This window comes from Scyliorhinus torazame, chromosome 7 (assembly GCF_047496885.1).
Source record: "Scyliorhinus torazame isolate Kashiwa2021f chromosome 7, sScyTor2.1, whole genome shotgun sequence".
In the NCBI taxonomy this organism is placed as follows: domain Eukaryota; kingdom Metazoa; phylum Chordata; class Chondrichthyes; order Carcharhiniformes; family Scyliorhinidae; genus Scyliorhinus; species Scyliorhinus torazame.
Genome location: NC_092713.1, coordinates 152,277,404 through 152,305,154, shown reverse-complemented (window position 1 = coordinate 152,305,154; position 27,751 = coordinate 152,277,404). Strand labels below are relative to the sequence as shown.

General features: G+C 48.7%; 1 protein-coding gene across 11 annotated transcripts in view; it reads left to right on the top strand.

Moving 5' to 3' along the window:
- The window catches only part of rasal2 (RAS protein activator like 2), a 757,584-nt gene that overhangs the window by 671,115 nt on the left and 58,718 nt on the right, over positions 1-27,751 (top strand). For all 11 annotated transcript variants that reach the window (XM_072511669.1, XM_072511668.1, XM_072511666.1 and 8 more), the window contains 2 exons: positions 2,019-2,117; positions 11,420-11,974. In XM_072511669.1, the coding sequence (XP_072367770.1) occupies positions 2,019-2,117; positions 11,420-11,974 (654 nt within the window). The remainder of the gene's footprint in view (positions 1-2,018; positions 2,118-11,419; positions 11,975-27,751) is intronic.

The following is a 27,751-nucleotide window of genomic DNA, read 5'->3' as shown; positions in this document are numbered from 1 at the left end:
GAGAGGGGAAGGTATTGGAGATTTATAAGGAGCTGGTGGAATGGGAGGGAGCCCCGATAGGGGAGGTGAAGCGGAAGTGGGAGGAAAGGTTGGGTGGGGAGTTGGAGGCTGGGCTGTCGGAGGATGCCCTGAGGAGGGTTAACACATCCTCGTCGTGCGCTAGGCTTTGCCTTATTCAGTTTAAGGTGGCCCACAGGGCGCACTTGACTGTGGCCCGGATGAGCAGGTTCTTTGAAGGGGTGGAGGATAGGTGTGTGCGGGTAGGCCTGCGAATCACGTCCATATGTTCAGGGCATGTCCGAAGCTCAGGTAATTTTGGTAGGGGGTTGCTGACATCATGTCGGAGGCACTGAAGGTAAGGGTGGTTCCAAGTCCAGGGTTGGTGATTTTTGGTGTGTCAGAAGACGTGGAACTCTAGGGGGCGAAAGAGGCAGATGTCTTGGCCTTTGCCTCCCTGGTAGCCCAGAGACGGAATTTGTTGACATGGAGAGACTTGGAGCCCCCGAAGTCGGGGGGGGGGGGGGGAGGAAACAATGGGTCAGTGACATGGCTGGGTTTCTCCGGCTCGAGAAGATTAAATTCGCCCTGAGGGGATCGACGCCAGGTGATGGCAGCCGTTTATTGACTTCTTGGGAAAAATTAAGCTGTCAGCAGTGTGTGTGTATGTGTGTGCCGGGGGGGTGGGTGGGTGGGGGGGGGGGGGGGGGGGGGGGGGGGTGGGTGGGTGGGGGGGGGGGGGGGTTGGCCCATCAGTGCAATTTAAATAGTTGGCAGACCATGCAGATTTAACCACTGAATTACCTGTGAGTTACTTTACGTGTGCAAATGACATGACAGTGTCGGCGGAGAAATTAGTGAAGAAGCTCATAAAGTATAATGCTCAGTTGAAGTGCTCAATTATTCCATGAATGGCTGGCCTAAAGAATGTGATCATGAAAAATTGAAAATTAATTGAATGTGCAGCAAGGTTGTCTCCTACGGACTCAAGTGTCATTATTCCACCAAGGTTTAGAAAGATTGTGAGAGGAACGTAATCAAGAGCACACAGGAATAGTCTGTATGAAAGCAGTAACAAGAGGTTACTTTGGTATCTAAAGGTAGATAGAGACAATAAAGAACTGTGAAGTGTATCTCAGAATGAAAAATGATCCAACCATGGTTCCTTTCATTCTATGTTCAAACACAAGAAAACCGTGGGAACAAGTACGTCAATTTATTTGAAGTGGAAGGAAAGGGTACCTTTGATCAATAGCTATTTCAAATGGATAAATGTTGAGTTTTACTAAAAAGAATGCAATCCACTGAAACTGATTGAAAAGATTTCGATTCAACTTTTGTTCTATTGCAGATGAGGCTTACATTTCTAACTCCAAAAATAATGCTTTGCATGAAAACTGCAAGTACAGAATTAATTTTAACTTCCTTCCAAGTTTGTTGCAATCAGTTACATCCAGTTTTAATTAAAAGTAACAAAAGGGTTGAGATAATGCTGGATGTCATTTTGTTTCTTGAATTCAGGATTATTGGCTGGTCAATAAACAACTGATATAAGCTACAGGCCCCGTTCTTGAACCTTTTACATGTAGTAGCTGTATCATTCTGAGCAGAGACAAACAAATAGCAACCTCACTAGAGGTAAGGACTTGGATCACAGTTGATCACACTGATTTGTATTCAATGAAACTTGGCTTCAGTCACTCTGCCCCATTTTGTCAGTCACATTAATTCTTTCCTTCTGGCTCGGGGTTAGAACAGAGTGCAAATGGAACTCAAATTCCCAATCCTCTTATGGCTACTTGCATAATTTATATGCCTTAGTACACAACACATGATCGGCCAACGTTCCTGTTTTATGCATGAGATATTTTCCGTCTGACTTTCCAATACTCACTGTCAAATGAAAAGTATCTTCTGAACTGGTATTATTTTAAACTTCCTTCATTCTTGTACACAACATGTAGAAACATTCCTGTACGTTTGGCATGCTCAGACCTAACCTGACTGATTTTATGTTGCAGGTTACATACTCAGGCGGTAGTAAATGTTTCAGTTGTTCATCTGTGGCAGAAAGAGATAAATGGATGGAAAACCTTCGGAGAACAGTGCAGCCAAACAAGGTAACTACATTTAAACAAATTGGTAACCCGCTGCATTAAACTAATTTGTTGTCCTTTTAATTAGAGATGGAACTTGTTAATTGGGTCATTAAATCTTGCTTATTACAATTTGATTTTAACCAAGCCTGTACAAAGAAAGCAGTGTCAAATTACCAAAAAGAGAAACTTAGTATCATGAAGCCCTGAGTACCTGATTTTGCTCTCAGTAAGTGATTTTGACACTTTTCAAGATATCCTGCTTTCGTGAAATACTGATTCTCCTTTGGTGAAGTGGTTTCCTTTCATATCTCACACAGAATAGCATTTATTACCCATCCCTATTTGGGTAACCGCCTTCTTGAACCACTGCAGCCCATGTGGGGTTAATACACCCACAGTACTTTAGAAAGGGAGCAACAAAAGCAATCTATACACTGAGTTCATCCAATAGTGCGTTACATATTTGTACATTTTTTGAACCGTGTCATTCATCCTGACTCTGCAGAGCAGTTTTGTCATGAAACTGAGATGGAGGGTCCCAATGATAATTGACACTGGACCTGAAATCTGCTGAGTCATTCCACACTTATTATTCGTGCTACACTTTACAATAACTTATGTTTTATCTCACCCTCCCTCCTTTTTTCTACCCTCAGCTTAATTCTCTATACAACTCTGCATGCAAACGCTAACTTTTTTTAAAAAAATTTAGAGTACCCAATTTTTTTATTCCAATTAAGGGACAATTTAGTGTGGCCAATTCACCTACCATGCACACCTTTGGGTTGTGGGGGTGAGACCCACGCAAACACAGGGAGAATGTACAAACTCCACATGGACAATGACGCAGTGCCGGATCAAATCCGGGTCTTCAGCGCCATGAGGCAGCAGTGCTAACCACTGTGCTACCGTGCTGCCCTTGTTAAATGCTAGCTAATCCATTGTGTGTAAATGATTAGTCCTTGGTATGCAATCTTACGAAATCCACCAAAGCAAAGGGAGATATGACCATTTCAGATCGGGTTGAGCCTGATTGCGCTCAGCTGATATTATCTACAGATAGTTGCTTGTACTGAATCAGCAGCACTCCGTGTCAGTTCCAAACCTGAATGCTAATCCAAATCTGAGTCAATAAATAAACGTGTTCCCGATGTGTACAGATGATGACACTGATGTTCAGGAACAAATGACAACTCATTCCAATAGAGGCTATTGAGTGCATAAAAAATAGACATTTCCCCAAACGGCTCTGACCCCCCCCGCCGGAAAGCTGCTACTGCCGACATTTGAAATTTCTCCAAGAAAGTCGACGAACGACTGCCACCTCTGGGAGAACCCTAGCATTGATCCTCTTAAGGCAAACTTTATTTTCTCGAGGCTGAGAAACCCAGCCATGTCACTAACCAGGTCTCTACACTCGGGGGTTTCGAGTCCATCCACATTAAAAGGATCTGTCTCCGGGCTACCAGGAAGGCAAAGGCCAGAACGTCGGCCTCTTTCACTCCCTGAACTCCCGGGTCTTCTGACACTCCAAAGATCGCCACGTCTGAACTCGGTGCCACCCGCGTTCCTAACATCTTGGACATTGCCTTGGAAAACCCCTGCCAGAATCCTCCAAGCTTCGGGCATGCCCAAAACATATGGACATGGTTTGCTGGGCTTCCCGCACACCTTGCACATCTGTCTTCTACCCGAAAAACGTGCTCATCCTCGCTGCCGTCATGTGTGCCCGGTGGACCACCTTAAACTGGATTAGACTGAGCCTAGCACATGATGAGGAGGAATTGACCCTACTTAGGGCTTCCGCCCACAGACCCGCCTCTAACTCCCCTCCTAACTCCTCTTCCCATTTGCCCTTAAGCTCCTCCACTGGGTTTCCTCCGCCTCCAACAGCTCCTGGTAGATATCCGACACCTTCCCCTCCCCACCCAGGTACCAGACACTACTCTATCCTGTATCCCCCGTGGCGGCAGGAGTGGGAAGGCCACCACCTGTTTTCTCAGGAAGGCCCGCACTTGTAAATACCTAAAGCCGTTCCCTGGCAGCTGTTTAAATTTGTCCTCCAGCGCCTACAGGCTGGGAAAGCTCCCATCTATAAACAAGTCACCCATCCTTTTGATACCCGCCCTCTGCCAGCTCTGAAACCTGCCATCCATCCTGCCAGTAGAAACCTGTGACTATTACATATCGGGGTCCAGACCGATACGCCTTCCACCTTCTTGTGTCTCCTTCACTGCCCCAGATCTTCAGTGCCGCCATCACCACCGGACTTGTGGAGTAACGGGCCGGCGAGAACGGCAGAGGTGCCGTTACCAGTGCTCCCAAACTGGAGCCTATACATGACGCCGCCTCCAACCGCTCCCATGCCTCCCCCTCCCCCAATAACCACTTCCTGATCATGGCTATGTTGGCCGCCCAGTAGTAGTTGCAAAAGTTCGGCAGCGCCAGCCCACCCTCCCCCCGACTGCGTTCCAGCAGCACTCTCTTTACTCACAGGGTCTTGTTCGCCCACACAAATCCCGAGATGATCTTATTCACCCGCTTGAAAAAGGCCTTAGGGATGAAGATGGGAAGGCACTGGAATACAAATAGAAATCTGGGGAGGACCGTCATTTTCATGGTCTGTACCGTCCTCGCCAGTGACAGCGGGAGCATGTCCCATCTTTTAAAGTCCCCTTCCATTTGTTCCACCAGCCGGGTCAGATTAAGCTTATGCAACGAATCCCACTTCCGAGCCACCTGTATTCCCAGGTAACGAAAGCTCTTCTCTACCCTCCTCAGCGGCAGCTCTCTCAGTCTCTTCTTCTGCAATTCAGCCTGGATCACAAAAAACTCGCTCTTTCCCACGTTCAGTTTATAACCCGGGAAACTGCCAAATTCACTCAAGATCCGCATGACCTCCCCCATCCCCTCCAGTGGGTCCGAAATATACAGGAGGAGATCATCCGCATACAGCGAGACCCGATGCTCCACCCACTGGACCAGGCCCTGCCAGTTCCTTGAAGCTCTCAACGCCATGGCCAGCGGCTCAATGGCTAGAGCAAATAATAACGAGGAGAGGGGACACCGTTGCCTCGTTCCTCCGGTGCAATTTGAAATACCCCGACCTAAGCCGGTTCGTACACACGCTTGCCACAGGCGCCTGGTACAGCAATCGCACCCACCGGATAAAGCCCTCACCAAACCCAAACCTACCTAGCGCCTCCCACAGGTACTCCCACTCCACCCAATCGAAAGCTTTCTCTGCATCCATCGCTGCCACAACCTCTGCTTCCTCTCTTTCCCAGGACATCTTAACAATATTTAAGAGCCTCCGCACATTGTCATTAAGTTGCCTGCCCTTAACAAATCCAGTCTGGTCTTCCCCTATCACCCCCGGGACACAATCCTCTAAACTTGTGGCTAAGATCTTAGCCAATAACTTGGCATCCACATTTAGTCACAAGATTGGCCTGTAAGACCCACTGTTCAGGGTCCTTCTCCCGTTTAAGAATGAATGAGATTGAGGCCTGCGACATTGTAGGGGGGAGGATTCCCTTCTCTCTCGCTTGATTGAAGGTCCTCACCAGCAGTGGGCTCAGTATCTCTGAAAATTTCTGAAAACATTCCACCGGAAAGCCATCTGGCCCCAGAGCTTTGCCCGACTAGATGCCCTCCAACCCCTTAATGATTTCTTCTATCTCGATTGGGGCCCCCAGCCCCTCCACCAGGCCCTACTCAACCCTCTTGAACCTCAACTGGTCCAGAAATTGCCTCATCCCTTCCGCACCTGCCGGGGGTTCCGACTCATATAATTTGCTGTAGAATTCCTTAAAAACTTCATTCACCCCCTCCGGGTCCAAGACCAAGTTACCCTCCTTATTCTTTACTCCACCAAATTCCCTGGCCGCCTCTCTCTTCATAAGCTGGTGCGCCAGCATCCTGCAAGCCTTCTCCCCATACTCATAAACCGCCCCCTTCGCCTTCCTCAGTTGTTCTACCGGTTTCCCTGTGGTCAACAATTCAAACTCCGTCTGTAGCTTGCGCCGCTCCCTCAGGAGTCCCGCGTCCGGGGCCTCCGCATACTTCCTATCCACCCGAAGTATCTCCTCCACCAATCTCTCCCTCTCCGCCCTTTCCCTCTTTTCTCTATGAGACCGGATCGATATTAGGTCCCCTCTAACAACTGCCTTCAGGGCTTCCCAGACCGTCGCTGCTGATACCTCTCCCATGTCGTTTGTTTCAGGTCATCCTTGATACTCTAATTTACCCGCCCGCAAACCACCTCATCCGCTAACATCCAGTCTCCACAGCGGATGCTGCCCCCTCTCTCGTCCCTAAGCCGCAAATCCACCCAGTGTGGGGCATGGTCCGAGACTGTAATCGCCGAGTATTCCGTCAGGGGTCTATGCCCCCCCCGCCCGCCCCCCCCCCCCCCCCCAACCAATAACCGTATTGACGTCTCTCTCTCCTCCCCCCCCCCCCCCCCCCCCCCCCCCCCAATGATCAAATTGTATGACTCAAGGTCCGGGATTTTACCTAACACGCCCTTCATAAAATCCACGTCGTCCCAGTTCGGGGCGTAGACATTCACGAGCACCACTCGGATCCCCTCCAGCTTCCCACTCACCATTATATACCTACCCCCTTTATCAGCCACAATTCTCCCAGCCTCAAATGCCAATCGCTTACTGATCAAAATTGCTACACCCCTAGTCTTCGAGTCCAACTCTGAGTGGAACACCTGACTAACCCAACCCTTCCTTAATCTCATCTGGTCTATGACCTTTAGATGTGTCTCCTGGAGCATTGCCACGTCTGACTTTAGTCCCTTTAAATGCGCGAACACGCGTGCTCTCTTCATTGGCCCATTCAGACCTCTCACGTTCCATGTAATCAGCCTGGACGGGGGGCTACCACCCTTTTTAGGCCAGCCCCGCGCCCCCCGCTTCCCCGAGCACCCCTCAAACAGCAGTCGCCCCCGCCTCCCATTTATTCCTGAAGATAATTTCTCCCTTGCCCACAGAGCAGCACCCCCCCCCCCCCCCAACCATAGCACCAGAAACCTAATCTCCAAAATCAAACACCAACTCAACACTAACTCACCCCCCACCACGCTCCCGAGAGTCAGCTGATCCATGCTGACCCTGATAACCCTCGCCCCTGGCGCCGATCAGACGATTACCTTATTGTTCGGACCCCTCTCCCCACATAGAAAAAAACCTATTTACAGAATCACATTCCCCAGTAAGTAAACATCAGCTCTCAAGAAAACATTAACATAACCATAAAGCAGAATAGACACACTCACTTAAAACAAAACCCTGTCTCTCGAAGGATAATGCTAACTTCAGGCCCCCCCCCCCCCCCGTATCAACTCCCTACTAGACCAAGTGCCCTCCAATCATCCCTCCAGCCCGCTCTCTCGCCCAATACTAAATACAATCTTGTTCAGAACAGAGCACAATTACAAACCACCGCCACCTCCCATCTTCAAAGCTTAAGTGTCTTTTAACTCAAGTCCAACTTCTCTTTAATAAATGTCCAGACATCATCCGGCGACTCGAAATAATAGTGCCAATCTTCATGCGTTACCCACAGTCTCGCTGGGTATAACACCCCAAACTACACCCCCTTAAAGAGGGTCGCCTTTGCCCGGTTGAACCCCGCATGTCTCTTGGCCAGCTCCACTCCCAGGTCCTGATAAATGAGCACCTCACTGTTCTCCCACTTGCTGCTCCGTTCCTTCTTGGCCCATCGCAAGATGCGCTCCTTCTCTGAAAAACGGTGAAAACGAACCACCGTGGCCCTCGGCGGGTCGTTCGCCTTGGGTTTCCTTGCGAGGGCTCTGTGAGCTCCATCCAGCTCCAGGGGCCGAGGGAAAGCCCCCACTCCCAGCAACGACTCCAGCATATCCGACACATATGCTCCCGCATCTGGCCCCTCAAAACCTTCAGGAAGGCCAACGTTTCTTAAATTCTGCCTCCTGGTCCTGCTCTCCAGCTTCTCCTGAATCATCTTGTGGTGGTCATCTAGCACCTCCACTTTGTGCTCCAGCACAGTTATCTTGTCCTCTTGGTTGGAGAGTTTTAACTCGATCTCCTGAATCGCTTTCCCCTGGGCCGCCTGAGTCGCGACCATTTGGTCGATCGATGCTTTCATCGAGTCCAGCGTATCCCTTTTTAGCTCGGCAAAGCTCCTTCGGCCAGTGAGCCGCCGCTCCCTGGTCCTTGCCGTCTGCCATGCTTCGCCGCACTGCCAGCTCCCCTCGCTTTCTTCTATCAGGACTAATTCGTTTCACACGGCCACTTCTGGTCCAGCTATCCATACATCGGGGGGGAAATCCTCCTTGCTATCGCTCACTCCACCGATTTATTTAATAAAGTCCACAAAAATCCGGGAAAACAGGTCCCAAAGTCCGTTTTAGGCGGGAGCTATCGAATGTGCGACCTACTCCTACATGGCCGCCACCGTGACCTTTCTGAACAGAAGCCAGGGTTGGAAATATTCATTATCTGTTCCTGGACTGCATAGAATGCATACAATGCAGAAGGAGGCCATTCGGCCCATCGAGTCTGCGCCGATCCCTGAAATAGCACCCTACCTATTTCCACTCCTCCACCCTATCCCCATTACCCCACCTAATCTGCACATTTTTGGACTGTGTGAGGAATCCGAAGCACCAAGAGGAAACCCACACAGACACGGGGAGAACGTGCAAACGCCACACAGACTGTCACTCAAGGCTGAATCTAACCCGGATCCCTGGGGCTGTGAGGCAGCAGTGCTAACCACTATGCCGTCCCATGCAATTTTCATAACTTTAATTAACCATGTTATAAAGTACTGTGTATGCTTGTCGTGATGTTGGAAGATGCAGGATGTAATTAAGCTTAATCTTGTAAAGTCTGAATAATCACATCAGTCTTGCTGATCTAATCTGCATCTTTCCGCTCCTAACAGTAATGCAATTATTCACCTCTCAGCCTTATATAGTGCTGTTAGGACACTGTCTTCTGTCTCCAAGGACTGTAAGACCTGGAAACGGTGGGTGTACTCTGATTTTGGCAGTGCTCGTATCTGTGGCTGACTCCTTGCTTTTTCATTTTTGTGCACAGTTCACCGTCACATTCTGTTCTTCTTCCAGGTTTTTTCATTGCTGCTTGCCGGCAAGTAGAATGCTGGTGTGTTCTTCAAATAAATATCAATATGATGTGCAGCTTGTTTGATGTTGTGGGACTGCATGGGGCAAAAGTTGCATTAATGTCAGTGGGGCTTTTACATAGCTGCAGCACATTACAGTGTGCCTGCCTGAGTGTACATGGCATTACTCTGTCCCCCTACCCCGTTCATACTGTCTTGTATGACCATGTGAGCAAACTGAATTGGAACCATCAAGGCCTACAGGGCCCACACGTCACTCTTGTGGCAACAGGTATTCATTACCCACCCTCTCTAGTTAATTTTTCACTCAATTTACTCTATGAATAAGTGGTTCTTCACTCCATTTGCCAGCTGCTTGGAGGTGCACCTGCTGCAAACTTTCACCAAATCAGAATTTGTGCCAGTACTATCAATGGGGCTTGCTCAGCCTGGTCCTGTTCCTTCTGGTAATGTATTACTTGTGTGTGTATAAAAACAGTACTGTAAATCTCATATTCTTTCTGTGTTTTCCATCATTGTTGATTAATTACTGCAATCTTCCACCTGTAGTTTTTAATTTCTCTGGACTCTCATCTGCAGCTTTATCTGTTATCTTGAAGTGCCTGTTAATTTTAATGCTGCTTACATTGCACAGCTCTTCAATTCTCTGAATGTTGAATAAGAAGTTCTCCTTTTAGATCTATTAATGATTTCAAGATACGTTAAATTATTGACTGCGTACGGAGGCCATGCTAAGCAGCGGATCTTCCTTCTGCCTTGGATCCAAAACAACCCAACTAGTTCTGATAAGTGGCTGCTATTGCTCTGTCTGTGTTACACATGCTCTAAACTGTCTTATTGTCAATCAACCTCCTGTGAAATCATAGAATCCCTGCAGTGCAGAAGGAGGCCATTCGGCCCATCAAGTCTGCACTGACTGAAAGAACACTCTCCCTCAGCCCAATCCTCCATCCTATTCCTATAACCCCACCTAGAGGCAATTTAGCATAGCCAATCCATCTAACTTGCACATATTTGGACTGTGGGAGGAAACCGGAGCACCTGGAGGAAACCCACGCAGACGGGGAGAATGTGGAAACTCAACACAGACAGCTACCCTAGGTTGGAATCGAACGTGGGTCTCTGCCGCTGTGAGGCAGCAGTGCTAACCACTGTTACCGTGCCGCCTAAATACTTATCTGAATCCAAAATCCTCTACTACTTCCTAATCCATGTATCTACAGTGGTCATTGGTTAACCTCCTTTGATGGTGGTACAAACAACCAAGATTGACACTCACTCCTTCGGTAAAGTGCAAATCAGAGCCTGGCTTCTGGTATTGTATTACAGCAGCAGTGTGGGATCCTTTCACCCTTTGGAAGGCTACTTCAGTGCTCAATCACACAGTACTCAATGTAATACTCAGTGTATCAGTTTTATCTCCACAGTCTATAAAGACATTTTTTATTGAGTCACATCACTAAGATTGGATTGTCAAAAGCAAGTCTATCTTTGTAGGAAAAATTAGAGTATTAAATCATGCAAATCTGCAAAAAGTGTTTTAAACTGCCTCACCCACCCACCCCTCCTGTGACACCAATGCTGGAACTCCATTTCTTTGCAGTAGTTATGATCATTCGTGAGGGTGGCTGTTAGTCCATTAACCCTTGATTGGATTGGAATTTGAATCTTTGAGGGGAGAACGGATGACTAACTGGCAAATTCTTCAGTTAAATTCTTGTGGACTGTAACACTCACAGGGAGAGGACACGTTAATTCTTGATTTTGATTAATTCCTTCAATAGCCATTCCTCGAGATTAAAGCTAGCTCAATTTGTTGACTCAGAAAAGTTGTGTAATGTACTGATAAACTTGATCATAACATTTTCTGTTGAATTACTGTGGAATGGTGGGCAGGATGCCCACTCTGTGATACCCCTTGGGTCAATGTCCGATTCTAGCTCTATTGCTAAGGAGAAACCACCAAGCAGTTACGCATAGAAAAGCAGGAGAAGTTGGAGGGCGAAGCAACTAAGGCTGGTGCCACACACCTGCTTCTTGATTCCTCCCATATTCACTACCATAATCAATTTTAAAAATGGCAAGTCTTTGAAGTTAGTTATACGGGTGGGTCTTTCACATGCAAGAAATGTTAATTAAAAAATAGAAATTGTGATACGTTCTCTGTTTCATATTTCTAGGACAATTGTCGCCGTGCAGAAAATGTACTCCGTCTTTGGATTATTGAAGCAAAAGACTTGGCCCCTAAAAAAAGGTACTTTTGTGAACTGTGCCTAGATGACACACTATATGCACGAACTACCAGTAAAATGAAAGCAGATAATCTGTTCTGGGGTGAGCACTTTGAATTTTACACTCTGCCAATGGTAAGGAACATCACAGTGCATATTTACAAGGACATGGATAAGAAGAAAAAGAAAGATAAGAATAATTATGTGGGACTGGTTAATATTCCAATCACCAGCGTCATTGGACGACAGTTTATAGAGAAATGGTACCCGGTCAGTACACCTAATCCCAACAAAGGTAAAGGTGGAGGTCCTTACATCCGCATCAAATGCCGCTATCAAACTATTGCCATCCTTCCTATGGAACAGTACAAGGAGTTTGCAGAGTTTGTCACCAACAACTACACCATGCTGTGTTCTGTGCTGGAGCCAGTCATCAGTGTGAAGAATAAAGAAGAAATGGCTTGCGCACTCGTTCATATCCTGCAGAGCACTGGTCGAGCAAAGGTAGGCATAGAAATCGCTATTGCAGAAAAATCAGGAGCTCCATGTCATTTTTGTGTGATTGTGAACCAAGTCTGTGATCACAGCAGAAAGCCTTGTGTTGAAAGATAACACAGGAAACAATCTTTTCCCGTTTTAAAGGCTTTTGTATGACAGAGAATGTATATTACAAACATGCACCTCCACACTCAACCACCAGATTCATTTTTTCCCTATTTTTAGGGGTACAAATGAATCTCCAGTAAATGCCCACCACCTGTATACAATTAAACATAATTAATATGCAATTAACAACAGTGTCTTTATGAAGCTTAAGAGCTGACAACTGAATAATGCCAAGCATGTTTTGTTTCCCATGTATGCAACTGGTTGAGGATCAAGAAATTTGGTAAATCTGCATGTAATAAATAACTCCATGTAAATGTATCTTCAGTATTCTCTCAGGGGTTGTGGCTGATTCTGATAAAGTGGTATGTATTGCTCATCTCTGGAATGAGAGGGGCAGCATGTGGCGCAGTGGATAGCACTGTGACTGCGGCGCTGAGGACCTGGGTTCCAATCCTGGCCCTGGGTCACTGTCCGTGTGGAGTTTGCACATTCTCCCCATGTCTGCGGGGTTTCACACCCACAACACAAAGATGTGCAGGTTAGGTGGATTGGCCATGCTAAATTGCCCCTTAATTGGGAAAAACAAATAATTGGGTACTCTAAATTTATAAAAAAATAAAAATCTCTGGAATGAGCCATTCAAAGTTTGTCCAGAGGGCAGTAAGAGTTAACCACTTCGTCTGGGACTAAAATTGTTTGTCGGCCAGAAAGGCTCTCTTCCCTGAAGGATATTAGTTAAAAAAATAGCACTTGGATTTTTACAACTATTGATTCATGGTTATTTTCAACTTCACAACTTGCCATTATGGGCTTTGACCTCTGGGTTGCAGAGATTTGCTGGAACAGTTACGGGAGGGTTACCATAGCCACACAGTGTAATCTTATTTTTATCCTCTTTATGTCTACATATTTTTAATAGCTACATTCGAAAAAATTACTGACAAAGGTCATCAAATTTAAACTCTATGTAAAACCCTTTTGTGTTGTTTACGTGTTTCTTAGTGCAAGGACTTTACTTTAGAGTTGAGTTATTTAAAGGAAATTGATGACTATCTAAAGTCCATGCAATAATTGCCATTTTCTGGGTGGCTTTTTCGTGTTACCCTGTCTGCAAACTGATTTTGGATCTTAAAAACTACTTGCTTCTTTCTTTTTCTGACGTAAATCTGTGACAGATCCAAATGAGTGAATACTATTGGATTCAAATATGAAGAGCTGTTACTCTTTTAAATGCATCTTAATTTCTTCCCCTGCTAATTGTGTAATTGTGTAAATTCACTGAGCCAATCAGAGTTTAGATCGGAAAACTGAAAATTTCCCTCCGTTATTTAAAAAAGGACGGAAGGAACAGGTAGCCTGACAGTTTAACACCATTTGTGGGAAAGACGCTGGAATCCATCATCAGAGTAACTGAGCACTTAGACAAGTTACAGCTAAACTGTAAATCTGCATTGATTTGAATGGTAGGTCTTGCCTGACTGATCCAGTTGGATTTATTTTTAAGCAGTAATTAACATGGTGATTAGGGGAGTGTCTATAGATATTGGCCGGGATTCTGCGCAGCCTGGTGCTGGCAGCAAGATTCATGATCGGACGGAGAATGTTCAATCGGCCAAAAAATGGGATTAGCGCCCGGTGCCAATCCTGTTGCGATGCTCTGGCCATCCCTGCTGGCGGCGGCATTGATGTTCGTGCCCAGCACCGGCAGCCCCATGCAAATCTGCGATTTGTATCGATTTGACTACAATTAATGGGCTGAGCACTGGATGCTCCACCTCTCTCGGGCAGGAGTCAAGCGGGCGTGAATTGGTGTAAGTATTTATGAGTGGGGACTAGGCACCATGGCTGTTGATGGGGAGCAAGAAGGTAAGAGCTTTTCAGCCTTGCTATTTGGACCTCAGGGACTGGCAGGGAAAGACTTGGTGGCAAGTGCGTGGACTCGGGGTGTCCACCTTGAAATCGGAGTAGCCTGGCTCAGACCCCCATTGCTGCATTATTTAATTTAAACCGCCCCTTAGCTGGAACTTACAGACTCCTTCCAGGCTGTTGAGACTGCTGACTGCTCAATGCATCCTGTATTTGGGCAGCACGGTGGCACAGTAGTTAGTATCGCTGCCTCACAGTTCCAGGGTCCCAGGTTCAATTCCAGCCTCGGGTGTCTAATCTTTCCCTAAAAATAGGGAAAAAAATGAATCTGGTGGTTGAGTGTGGAGGTGCATGTTTGTAATGTACATTCTCTGTCATACAAAACTCGGGTGGAGTTTGCACTTTCTCCCCATGTCTAAATTGCCCCTTATTGTTAAAAACGTCAGGTGGGGTTACTTAGATAGGATGGAGGTGCTCTTTCCAAAGGGCCGGTGCAGACTCAATGGGCCGAATGGCCTCCTTCTGTATTGTAGGGATTCTATGATTCTTATGCTCAGGGCTTCTGGTCATGTGGGAACCCAGATACCCCACCCCTCTAGAAACCCTCATACATGGGAATGGGTGTGGCCATGCTCATTCGCTAGCACTCCTTAGTGCACTCCTTAGAAGCACTGCCCCACAGCACAGGAATCAGGGGATTAGCAGAGCCCACTCCATACAAAGGATACATGTACCTTGACCGTTGGAGACCTCCATGTCGCACCGCACCTCTGGGAATAGAAGCCTCACCAGTGACACTATCACTAGCCCACCCCATGAGGATCATGAGCTAGATCGAAGCCCTGCCTGTCACTTATCCCTGATCCCATCCATTCTGGCCCAGTTCCACAAAACACTAGCTAAGCTCCCAGCACACGCACACATCCCTTTCTCACTCCCAATGTGACCCTACTGGGAGAAAGAGGAGAGGGCGCCACAGAACCTATTGCTAACACAGGTTGTGGTACCCCTGCTGGCAGGGACATTAGTGAGAATAGAAGCTCCCCACATCACAGGCTTGGTGTCAGTCACTGATGGGGACAGGGATACAATGCAGACAACATCATATTGAAGGAGCTGGATGGGGGGGGGGGTCACATGTTGAGGGTAATGCAGCACTACACCTCTGACTCTATTTCATTGCTTAATGGCAGAAAGCATGCTTGTAATAGTAATTTATTCTGTAAAGTGCTTCTAAAACTTTCTAACATGGGAAGTTAATCATGGAATCCATACAGTTCAGAAGTAGGCCATTCAGCCCATCGAGTCTTCACCGATCCTTTGAAAGAGCACCCTACTTATGCCCTCTCCCCTGCAAACCCGTAATCCCACCGAACCTTTGAAAACTAAGAGACAATTTTGCATGACCAATCCACCTAACCTGCACATCTTTGGACTGTGGGAGGAAATCAGAGCGCCCGGAGGAAACCGATGCAGGTACGGGGAGATTGTACAAACTCCACACAGATAGTGACCCAAGGATGAATCTGGGTCCCTGGCATTGTGCCGCCGTGTCTTTTGGCGTACTGGGAGACCAGTCCTAGAAGGTGTAACAAATTAATTATAATAATTTTTATTGTCACAAGTAGGCTTACATTATCAATGCAGTGAATCACCTAGTCGTCACATTCCGGCGCTTGCCTGGATACACAGAGGGAGAATTCAGAATGTCCAAATTATCTAATAGCACGTCTTTTGGGACTTGTGGGAGGAAACCGGAGCACCCGGAGGAAACCCACGCAGACTCCGCACAGACAGTGACCCAAGCTGGGAATCGAACCTGGGACTCTGGTGCTGTGAAGCCATAATGCTAACCACTATGCTACCATGCTGATCTGTGATCTACTTAACAGACATTGGGTGAGCACACCATAATTGAATAGTCAGCTGACAGTTGGTATTAAGGATCTCTGATAAAGAAAAACTCACTGGAGAGAGTGGGGGAAATGCCTAAAAATGCAATATGTTTGTTTTTGGGGTGTAGTTGAACCAGATCATTGGAATCGTGAAGGAAGGGATTATATTTACTATGCTTTGAAATGTTGCCAGGATGTCCAAAGCAGAAAGGCTTCAATTGCTAATATGGACATTCTCAACTTTTTTTTGTAACAGAAGGTTATTATTTTTCAAATTAAAATGTTAAAGTCATCGAAATAATTATTTTGAAATCCATTGTTGTGTACAGCTTGACTTAGCTAAAATAATTAGATTCAAGCGATTTTGCTGGGAATGGTTAAATCAGGAATGTAATTCCCTGCAACAGAATACTGAATACCAATGGGCCAACTTTAGCTGGTATACACAAAATACAGCAATTGAAGCGATTTCTGGGACATGAATCAATGTATTTTCTTTTCCGCTCCCTTTTCCAGAATGTTGATTACTTAATTTGTACCTTGCGTAATATGTTACAGAGGTTCAGGTTCGTGATTCCTTGTTAGTTTTTAAATCTCTTCTCTTTCTTTGTCCCCATGGAAGAGGGTGGGCTAATCATAAACAATTGTAGCTGCTCCTGTCTTCAGAAGAGAATGCTTGTTAAAACCCAGAAGATAAAGAACCTTTACCAGAATAAGGTCACAGCGACTGTGTTCATCACTAAGTGGAATGAGTAATTATAATGGAAACTCTATCGCAGCTGTGTTTCAGAGCCTAGCCCCAGGTCAGGCAACTGTCAGGAGGCTGTGATGGAACGTGCACACTCATACTGTATATCTGAGTCTTTCGTAACCATTGTCAGTAAGATCAACCATCTTATCCACAGCAAATGTTCAAGGGTAAATGCATAGCCTGTGTGACACTGAGTTCAAAGACCTAAGCCTTTAATCTAGGCTGACATTTGCTTTTAGTACTGTGGATATACTGGACTGATTAGAATTGACAACTTTAAGCTAAGATATTAAACTAACGGGCGACTTCGGTGGCGGCATGTAGGAGAAGGTCGCACATAAGGTAGCCCCCGCCAGAGTCCTTGTTTTTTGGTCCTTTTGCCCAGTTCCCGGAGACAATTGGTTGACAAACCCAAACCATCTAATTGTGTTTGAGGAAAGGATATCGAAAGCCATGAAAAGGGCTGTTGGAAAGAACAGTATGAGTGGTGGTCCTTTGACGGAGCCAGAGAGAGTGCGATGGTCATTGGGAGGAAAGATGGGGGAGGCAACCTCAATGGGTGAAGCCGCTCCTATCAGTAGAAACGCTGACTGGGGTAATGGCAATTGAATTTGGGAAACAATTCGGCAAACATTTTGAAAGGTAGGAAGGGAAATGATGGCGATTCTCAAAAGGTCCATTGATGCGTTGGGCCTGATAAGAGAGAAGTTGGGAAGGAGCTTGGAGGCCGTGAGAGAGCATAGAGAGGCGTTGAAGGGGGTGGAGGAGATCTTGTCGCAGCATTATGACTAAATAACCTCACTGAAAGCTGAGATGCTGCTGGTGGAGGAGAGGAATGAGGCTTTGAGGGCGAAGGCTGAGGACCTGGAGAACCGGTTAAGGAGCAGAACCTCAGGATCCTGGGGTTGCTGGAGATGGTGCAGGGCCTGAGGCCAACTGAGTACTTTGCCCAGATGTTTGCAAAGTTGTTTGGGGGGTGGGTGATGATATCCGGAGCTGGATAGGGCCTACCGATCACTCCGGCAGTGGTCTCAGGTGAATGAACCGCCATAGGTGGTGATAGTTCGTTTCCACAGCTACCAGAAGAAGTAGCGGGTCATGAAATGGGCCAAAGAGAACCGAGATGTGAGGTGGGAAGGAAACAGAATCCGAATTTATCAAGGTGTCAGGGCAGAGCTCGCAAAGAGGCATGCAGTCTTTAATCGTGCGAAGTTGGCGCTATTTACAAGTGGAGTGCGTTTTGGTGTGGTGTACCCAGCAAAGCTGAGAGCTACGCATAACTCAAAAGGTTTTTTTTTTAGATGGCAGAGGAAGCGAAAGATTTTTTTTAAAAATTAAATTCTGATTTTCTCTAATTAAGGGACATCTATTGTGGTCAATCCCCCTACCCTGCACATAGAATCATAGAATTTCAGTCCAGAAGGAGGCTATTCGGCCCATCGAGTCTGCACCGGCTCTTGGAAAAAACACCATATCCAAACCCACACTTCCACCCTATCCCTGTAACCCAGCAACCCCACCCAACACAAAGGGCAATTTTGGACGTAAGGGCAATTTAGCCTGGCCAATCCACCTAACCTGCACATCTTTGGACTGTGGGAGGAAACCGGAACACCCGGAGGAAACCCCCGCAGACACGGGGAGAACGTGCAGACTCCGCACAGACAGTGACCCAAACCTGGAATCGAACTTTGGACCTGGCACTGTGAAGCAATTGTGCTAACCACTATGCTACCGTGCTGCCCTTTCTTTGGATTGTGGGGGTGAGACCCACGCAGACACTGGGAGAATGTGCAAATTCCACAAGGACAGTGACCCGGGGCAGGGATCAAACCCGGGTCATTGGAGCCGTGAGGCAGCAGTGCTAGCCACAGTGCCGCCCTAAAGCGGAGGCTTTTATCAAGGAACAGTGACTTGGACTTAATTGAAAGGGGTTGAAAAGGACATTAATGGGTGTTGATGGATGGGATTATTTGGGGATGTTTCAGTTTTTTGTGTGTATGTTTGGTTTACTGGGGTTTATTTTTCTGTATTGGAGTGTATATGTTGTTGGGGGAGTGATGGAGGGGCCAAAGTAGTCGGGGGGAATGGTTAAGGCAGTAATGTGGACAATATATGGCCCAAGGTGGGAGGTTGAGAATTGTAAAAGTTTTGGTTATTCTTTTACGACGGGAGTGGGCGGGGGAGTTTCTGGCTCTTTTCTTTATTCTTCCGGCGTTGGCCTTAGTGGAGGGGCTACCTCACTAGCAGTTAGAGTTAAGCTATTGAATGGGAGTGAGGTGGCTGCGGTCTGTTGGACATGACAGGTCTCGATGTGCCTAGCATGTTTGCCTGGAGAAGGAAGAGGGTTGGTAAGGAGGGAGCATTGTTCGAAGGGAGGTAGTCTACAGGATCTTGAGTTAGGGGAAGGGAAGGCGTAAAATGCTGACGGTGGTCAGAGTTTTTTCTTTGTCTCACCTAGTGGGTGGGATCAGTGTCCACCTTGGGTGGGCCTTGGCTCTAGGAATGAGGATAGGATAATTCCTCATGGTGGAAATAGCTGACGAGAGGAAGGAATGAGAGACCCCTATCAGACTAGTCACGTGGAACGTTAGAGGTTTGGTGGGGCCCTGTAAAATAATTGATAGTTTTCTCTCATCTGAAGAATTTAAAGGCCGATGTGGTGCTTCTGCAAGAGACCCACTTGTGGGTGAGGAATCGGTCTAGGCTCTGAAGGGGCTGGGTGAGCCAGATGTTTCACTCGGGCTTTGATAGCAAGGCCCAGGGTGCGGCAATTTTAATTAACATAGGGTTAGCTTTCTGGCGGGAAGATCTGTGGCAGATCAGGGAGGTGTCATGTGAATGTCACTTGAAGAAATGTTTGTCTTCTTAAGAGGCTGCAGTGATGTCATTGTGTGGGTGGAGCTGAGCTCTCCTCTGCTTTTTACTTTCGCTTTGAGCTGGGAGCTGTTTTTGGCTCTGTGTTTAGTTTCGCTTTCAGTTGGAGAGCTGTATTCAAACCAAGCAGATGTGTGTATTGATCTCTCTCTGCAATCTAAAGAATGTCTCCAGATCACTCGATGATTTCAAAGTAATACCTGTTTCTGTAAGAAATGCAAACCTACTGTCTTTGTTAAAAAGGGTTTTTTGACTTATGGATGTTGTTTGGGAAGTTACTAAGGGTTATCTGTAGAATATTGTATCTGTGGGGATTATTTGTGTTGGTAGTTGATAAACTGTTTACTGTGTGTTTATAAAAATGTTAACTGGATTCATAGAATACACATTGTTTTTGTTTAAAAGTACTTTTAGTCCTCTGTTGCATCACACCTGTAAAGTGGGCCCTTGTGCTCCCCATAACCAAAATCTATTCAAAGCTGTTGGTCAGTTGAACTCCATGATACTTTGGTGTTCTGTAAACCCTGGCCCATAAAAGACGTGGGATGGATAGTAGTGTTGGTCAATGTGTACACCCCAAATTGGGACAGTGCAACATTCCTGAGGAGATTGTTGACAGCAATACCAAATTTGGACATATATCAGATGATAAGTGGGGGGGGGATTTGAATTGTGTTGTGAACCCGAAACTTGACCGGCCTAAGCCAAATTCGTTAGCCCCTTCAGGGGTCGCAAAGGCTTTGTTGGCATTTATGGAGGAGATGGGGGGAGGGGGCAGATACACGCCGGTTAAGGCACCCTGGGGGCAAGGAATTTCCATTTTTCTCACCAATATGTAAAATATATTCGAGGATAGATTCTTTTTCTGATGGGAAGGTCTCTTCTTCCTGGGGTGAGGAAAACTGAGCGACAGTGATAGTAGGCATCTCAGACCATGCTCCACAATTAATAGATCTGGTATTAGAAGTATATTGTCTACTGTAGAACACCCCTACGATCCGCTGAGTTTTTCCCCCCCAGATGAAACCCGATATATACCGCTCAACCCCCCCAAAAATGACTTGGGTATAAATACCAGAAGGCACCGAAATAGGAACAGGAACCTTGATTGATTGAACCCTTTTTTTTTTTTTAAATTATTTCTTTATTTATTTAAAATTTAGAGTGCCCAATTAATTTTTTCCAATTAAGGGGCAATTTAGCATGTTCAATCCACCTGCATTGCACATCTTAGGGTTGTGGGGGCGAAACCCACGCAAACAACGGGGAGAATGTGCAAACTCCACACAGACAGTGACCCAGAGCTGGGATCGAACCTGGGACCTCGGCGCCGTGAGACTGCAGTGCTACCACTGCGCCACCATGCTGCCCTCGATAGATTGAACCCTGCCTGACAAGGACAACTGGGGGTTGTCCCACCTTTGCAGGTCAGCTTTCACCCTGCCCACTAGACTGGTATAATTCACTTTACGGAGCCGAACCCAATCCTGAGCCACCTGGACTCTCCCAGATATCGAAAGCTAGTCCCGACTAGGCAGTACCCCAAGACCGGCTTCCTTCCCCGGCATACTGACCAAAGAATACTCGCTTTTCTCTAAATTTAACTTGTATTCAGAGAAGGAACCAAAGTTCTTCATTATACTTATTATGCCTCCCATAAATGACCTCGGATCCTTCACGTATAGATCATCTACATGACACCCTGTGTTTCATACCACCCCTAACTATCCTGCTCCACTTGTTTGAGGCCCATTGTTCAGGGCAATGGCCAATGGCTCAGTCGCTAAGACAAACAGAAGGAGAGATATAGGACACCCCTGCCTCGTCCCCTATGCAACCGAAAAGACCCCAAACTTATGGTGTTGGTACAAACACTTGCCCAAGCGCCTCAGGAATGACACCCCATGCCAGGGAGCCATTAAACATCTCCAACAACAATGGGACCACCTGGTCTGCCAAGGTCTTGTAAAATTCCACCGAGAACTCATCTGACCCCAGTGCCTTCCCCGTCTGCATCTGTCCCAATGGTGTTCGACCCTCCTCTAGACCTAACAGTGCTTCCAGCTCTTCCCACAATCTCTCCCCCACCTTGAGGAACTCCAGGCCCTCTAAAAACTCTGCCATTTCCGACTCGTCCTCTGGCAGCTTTGACCTATACAGCCCCTCGTAAAAGGTTCAATGCCCTGTTCACCTTGTCCAGACTACCTCCCAAATCCCTAATCTGGATGATCTCCCTCGAAGCCAAGTGCCACCTGAGCTGGTGAGCCAGAAGACGGCTAGCCTTCTCGCCTTGCTCAAAGGCCACTCCCCTCAAATGCCACAGCTGGCGCACCGCCCTATCCATAGACAGCAGATCGAATTGCATTTGGAGCATTTTCCTTCATGCCAAGAGTTCCAGAGTTGGGTCACTGGCATAGCTGTGGTCCACTTCCAAGATCTCATCCACTATCTTCTAGCGCTTCTGCTTAATCCCCCCCATCCATGTATGCCTTCTATGATATGATCTCTCCTTTAATCACAGAACAGAGGGCAAGACCATCCCATTCCCATTGAACTCCACATATTCCCCTATGGCTCTCGAAGCCCTCCCGCAATACCCCACATCCGGAAAAAGTCCTACATCTAACTTCCATCCCATGCGCTGCGTCCAGCCCGCCAAATGCAGAGCATGGTCAGATATAATCACAGCTGATATTCTGCATTCTTCACCCCAGAGAGAAGAGTCCTACCCATAACACAGTAATCTATTCTCGAGCGCACCTTGTGCACTGGGGGACAAACAAGGACTCCTTACCCCCAGGATGCATACACGCCATGGGTCCACAACCCCATCTCCTCCATGAACACACAAAGCACCTTTGCCGTTCTGGAAGGGGCCAATGACTTCAGTTTAGTGAGAGAAAACCCTCGCCCTTTTCACAGGCCCACCATGCCCCATACATTCCAGGTGACTGACCTTGTTGGTGTCTCTCAGCCCCACATTCGAGTTAGCCATTACCACCATGATGAATCATCCTTCCATTGCAGATTCCTAGGTCCCAGGCCCACCTAAGATGGCCACCAACCCCACCCAAATGATGAGACAAAAAAAAAAATCCCCTGGTCACTGTTAGCTCTCTGCAACCCCCCCCCCCCCCCCCCCCCCCCCAATGAGTCTGCAGACTATCTGCTGCCTCAGCTAATCCCGCATCCCCCAAACGAACAGACAAGCTAGACTCAAAGTGCCTCACCAAAACAGGCCCAAAAAGTCGCAGCCCCCACTCCGCTCCCATTCACTAGCCTACTCCTTTTCGAGTGAGGCAACCCACACCCAGGTTCCCAGCACAAAAAAGGTAACAGAAAGCAAAAACATAATCCCCCTGGCCCGTCCTCCATACCCAAGTGTCTAAACTCCAGCGCCCTTACTGTGTTTCCCTTCCCCACAAGTGCCATATCTATCACCCGTTTTACAACCCACAATCGTCCTGGCTCCCTCCCATCCCCCACAATCCAGAAAAACAGAGACATTTCACACAATACGACAACATCTTCAACAAACCCATCCCATCTTTCGCAAAGGGGCTGTTTAGCACAGGGCTAAATCGCTGGCTTTGAAAGCAGACCAAGACAGGCCAGCAGCACGGTTCGATTCCCGTAACAACCCCCCCGAACAGGCGCCGGAATGTGGCGACTAGGGGCTTTTCATAGTAACTTCATTTGAAGCCTACTTGTGACAATAAGCGTTTTTCATTTCATTTCATAAGAAGTGCCCATCGGTCCCCCTCAAACCAGTCCCAGTCCTTTCTCTTTAATGAAGGCCTCTGCCTCTCCAGCTTGTCAAAATAATGGGGCGGGATTCTCCCTTCTGGGGGACTAAGTCCGCACGCCCGCCGGACAAGGGGAGATGGTGACATAGTGGTATTGCCATTAGACAAGTAATCCAGAGATCCAGGGTTATGCTCTGGGTATCTCGGTTCGAATCCCACCATGGCAGATGGTGGAATTCAAATTTAATTTTAAAAATCTGGAATTAAAAGTCTGATGATGTTAGGTTAGCAGACCAGACCCCCCTCCGTCCCAACATATGTTAGGATAGCAGACGAAAACCCCAAACAACTTTTTAGGGCAGCACGGTAGCATTATAGATAGCACAATTGCTTCACAGCTCCAGGGTCCCAGGTTCAATTCCGGCTTGGGTCACTGTCTGTGCGGAGTCTGCACATCCTCCCCATGTGTGCGTGGGTTTCCTCCGGGTGCTCCTGTTTCCTCCCACAGTCCAAAGATGTGCAGGTTAGGTGGATTGGCCATGATAAATTGCCCTTAGTGTCCAAAATTGCCCTTAGTGTTGGGTGGGGTTACTGGGTTATGGGGATAGGGTGGAGGTGTTGACCTTGGGTAGGGTGCTCTTTCCAAGAGCCGGTGCAGACTCGATGGGCCGAATGGCCGCCTTCTGCACTGTAAATTCTATGATAATCTATGACATCACTCCGGACTTTTCCTCGAAGGTCCGGGGTGATTCTCCGTTTTCCAGGGAGCTAGCAGAGCCCCAGCTCTGGCTGCTGGCAGGGCCCTGCTAGCCAGATCGCGTGGCCACGCATGTGCACGGCAGCCGCAAGCGTCCACGCATGCACGCGGCGGTCCACCTCGGCGCGGGCACCGCCAACATGTAGGAGCCACACAGCGGGCCCGCGCGGAGGAAGGTAGGTCCCTCCCAGATCGCGATGGCCCGCCGATTGGTGGCCCCCGATCGCGGGCCTGGTCACCGCTGAGGCCCCCCTGGAGTCAGATACCCCCCTCCCCGCCCCCACCAGTACCGCAACCGCGGGTCCCAGCGTCCGCCGGGTGGTACCCCATGTAAAACATGCCGGTGGGAGTTCGGCCGGTCGACCGCGGAGAATCGCCGCGGGGGCCTGTTCCAACGGTCCCCAACCGGCGCCGCGGTGACCGCGCGTGTGCCACTGGCGGAGATTTGCGATTGCCATCACACCAGATTTCCGGCATGAATGGCTATTCTCTGCCCCTGCGCCGGGTGCGATTCTGGCGCAGGGGGTCAGAGAAGCCCGCCCCAGGTCTTTTGAGTCCATCATGACACACAGTCTTGCCGGATACGCTCTCTCAAATCGCACTCCTTTGTATTTTTTTTAAAATAATTTTTATTAAAGGTTTTCATAAAATATCAATAACAAAATGAGAAAGAAAAAAGAACCCAACAGGGGCAAGTACAAAACACAATCAAAAAAAGCAACCCCCAAACCCCCCCCCCCCCCCCCCCCCCCCCCCCCCGTACCTAAATAATAAATTAACATTAACACCCCAACTTAACACAACAGGTGTATACACCCCCTCAGACCCTCCAGTGTAAATAACATAAACAAAAATAAAGTAAACCCCCCCCCCCCCCCCCCCCCGAGCTGCTGCTGCCATTGACCAATGTCTATCATTCTGCCAGAAAGTCTAAGAACGGTTGCCACCGCCTAAAGAACCCTTGTACTGACCCTCTCAAGGCGAATTTTACCCTCTCCAATTTAATGAACCCTGCCATATCGCTGATCCAGGATTCCACGCTTGGGGGCCTCGTATCTTTCCACTGAAGGAGAATCCTTCGCCGGGCTACCAGGGATGCAAAGGCCAGAATTCCGGCCTCTTTTGCCTCCTGCACTCCCGGCTCCTCTGCCACCCCAAATATTGCGAGTCCCCAGCCCGGTTTGACCCTGGATCCTACCACCCTCGACACCGTCCTCGCTACGCCCTTCCAAAATTCCTCCAGCGCTGGGCATGCCCAGAACATATGGGTGTGATTTGCTGGGCTCCCTGAGCACCTAACACACCTGTCCTCACCCCCAAAGAACCTGCTCATCCTTGTCCCGGTCATGTGTGCCCTGTGCAGCACCTTAAACTGTATGAGGCTGAGCCTCGCGCACGAAGAGGATGAATTCACACTCCCTCGGGCATCTGCCCACATCCCCTCTTCGATCTCCTCTCCCAACTCCTCCTCCCACTTACCTTTCAACTCCACCACCGAGGCCTCCTCCTCCTCCTGCATCACCTGGTAAGTTTCCGAGATCTTCCCCACTCCCACCCACCCCCCCCGAGAGCACCCTGTCCTGTACTGTGTGTGGCAGTAGCCATGGGAATTCCACCACCTGCCGTCTGGCAAACGCCCTTACCTGTAAGTACCTGAAGGTGTTCCCCGGGGGGAGCCCGTACTTCTCCTCCAGCTCACCCAAGCTCGCGAACTTCCCGTCCACAAACAGGTCCCCCAACTTTCGTATGCCTGCCCTGTGCCACCCCGAAAACCCTCCACCTGTTCTTCCTGTGGTGAACCGGTGGTTCCCCCCGTAATGGGGTCCACGCCGAGGCCCTAACTTTCTCCCTATGCCGCCTCCACTGCCCCCAAATTTTGAGAGCCGCCACCACCACCGTGCTCGTGGTATTCCTCCTTGGAGGGAGCGGCAGCGGCGCCGTTGCCAGCGCCCCCAGACACGTACCCACACAGGACGCCGTCTCCAGCCTCTTCCATGCAGCCGCCTCCCCCTCCATCACCCACTTGCGCGCCATTGTCGCATTGGCGGCCCAGTAGTATCCACAGAGGTTGGGCAGCGCCAGCCCCCCGCACATCTCTACTCCGCTCCAGGAACACCCTTCTCACCCTCGGAGTCACTCGCGCCCACACAAACCCCATTATACTCCTGTTAACCCGCCTGAAAAAAGCCTTTGGGATAAACACGGGGAGACACTGGAACAGGAACAAAAACCTTGGGAGCACCGTCATTTTGATTGACTGCACCCTACCAGCCAGGGACAGCGGCAACACGTCCCGCCTCTTGAACTCCTCCTCCATTTGCTCCACCAGCCTTGTAAAGTTAAGCCTAAGGGGCCCCCCAGCTCCTGGCCACCTGGACCCCCAAATATCTGAAACTCCTCTCCGTCCTTTTTAGTGGGAGCTCGCCAATCCCCCTCTCCTGGTCCCCGAGCTGAACTACGAACAGCTCGCTCTTCCCCAGATTGAGCTTGTACCCCGAAAGTCCCCGAATTCCCTAAGCGTCCTCATTACCTCTGGCATTCCTCCCACCGGGTCCGCCACATACAGCAGCAGGTCGTCCGCATAAAGCGACACCATATGCTCCTCCCCACCCCGCACCAACCCCCTCCAGTTCCTCAACTCTCTCAGTGCCATAGCCAGGGGTTCAATCGCCAGTGCGATGAGCAAGGGGACAGGGGACACCCGTCTCGTCCCTCGGTGCAACCGAAAGTACTCGGACCTCCTCCTATTTGTGGCCACACTCGCCATTGGGACCTCATACAACAGCCTAACCCACCTGACAAACCCCTCCCCAAACCCGAACCTCTTCAGCACCTCCCACAGGTACCCCCACTCTACCCTATCGAAGGCTTTCTCAGCGTCCATCGCCACCACTATCTCCGACTCCCCCTCCCTCGCCGGCATCATGATAACATTCAAAAGCCTCCACACATTCGCGTTCAACTGTCTCCCCTTCACAAACCCCGTCTGCTCTTCATGGATGATCTGCGGCACACAATCCTCAATCCTCGTGGCTAAGACCTTCGCCAGCACCTTGGCATCTACATTTAGCAAGGAAATCGGTCTGTAAGACCCACATTGCAGGGGATCCTTGTCCCGCTTCAGGATCAAGGAGATCAGTGCCCGGGACATCGTCGGGGGTAAAGCTCCCCCTCCCTTGCCTCATTGAAGGTCCTAACTAACAGCGGGTCCAACAGGTCCATATATTTTTGATAGAACTCGACCAGGAAACCGTCCGGCCCCGGTGCCTTCCCCGCCTGCATGCTTCCTATCCCTTTGATCAGCTCCTCCAGCCCAATCGGGGCCCCCAGTCCCGCCACCAGTCCCTCTTCCACCTTTGGAAACCTCAATTGGTCCAGGAAACAGCCCATCCCGCCCTCCTCCCGTGGGGGCTCGGATCGGTACAATTCCTCGTAGAAGTCCCTGAAGACCCCATTGATGCCAACCCCACTCCGCACCACGCTCCCTCCCCTGTCCTTAACTCTCCCGATCTCCCTAGCTGCGTCCCACTTCCGAAGCTGATGCGCCAGCATCCGGCTTGTCTTTTCCCCATACTCGTAGACTGCCCCCTGGGCCTTCCTCCACTGCACCTCCGCCTTCCTGGTGGTCACCAGGTCGAATTTGGCCTGGAGGCTGCGCCTCTTCCTCAACAATCCTTCCTCAGGTTCTTCCGCATACCTCCCGTCTACCCTCACCATCTCCCCCACCAGCCTCTCCCTCTCCCCCCGCTCCCTCCGCTCCTCGTGGGCCCTGATGGAGAG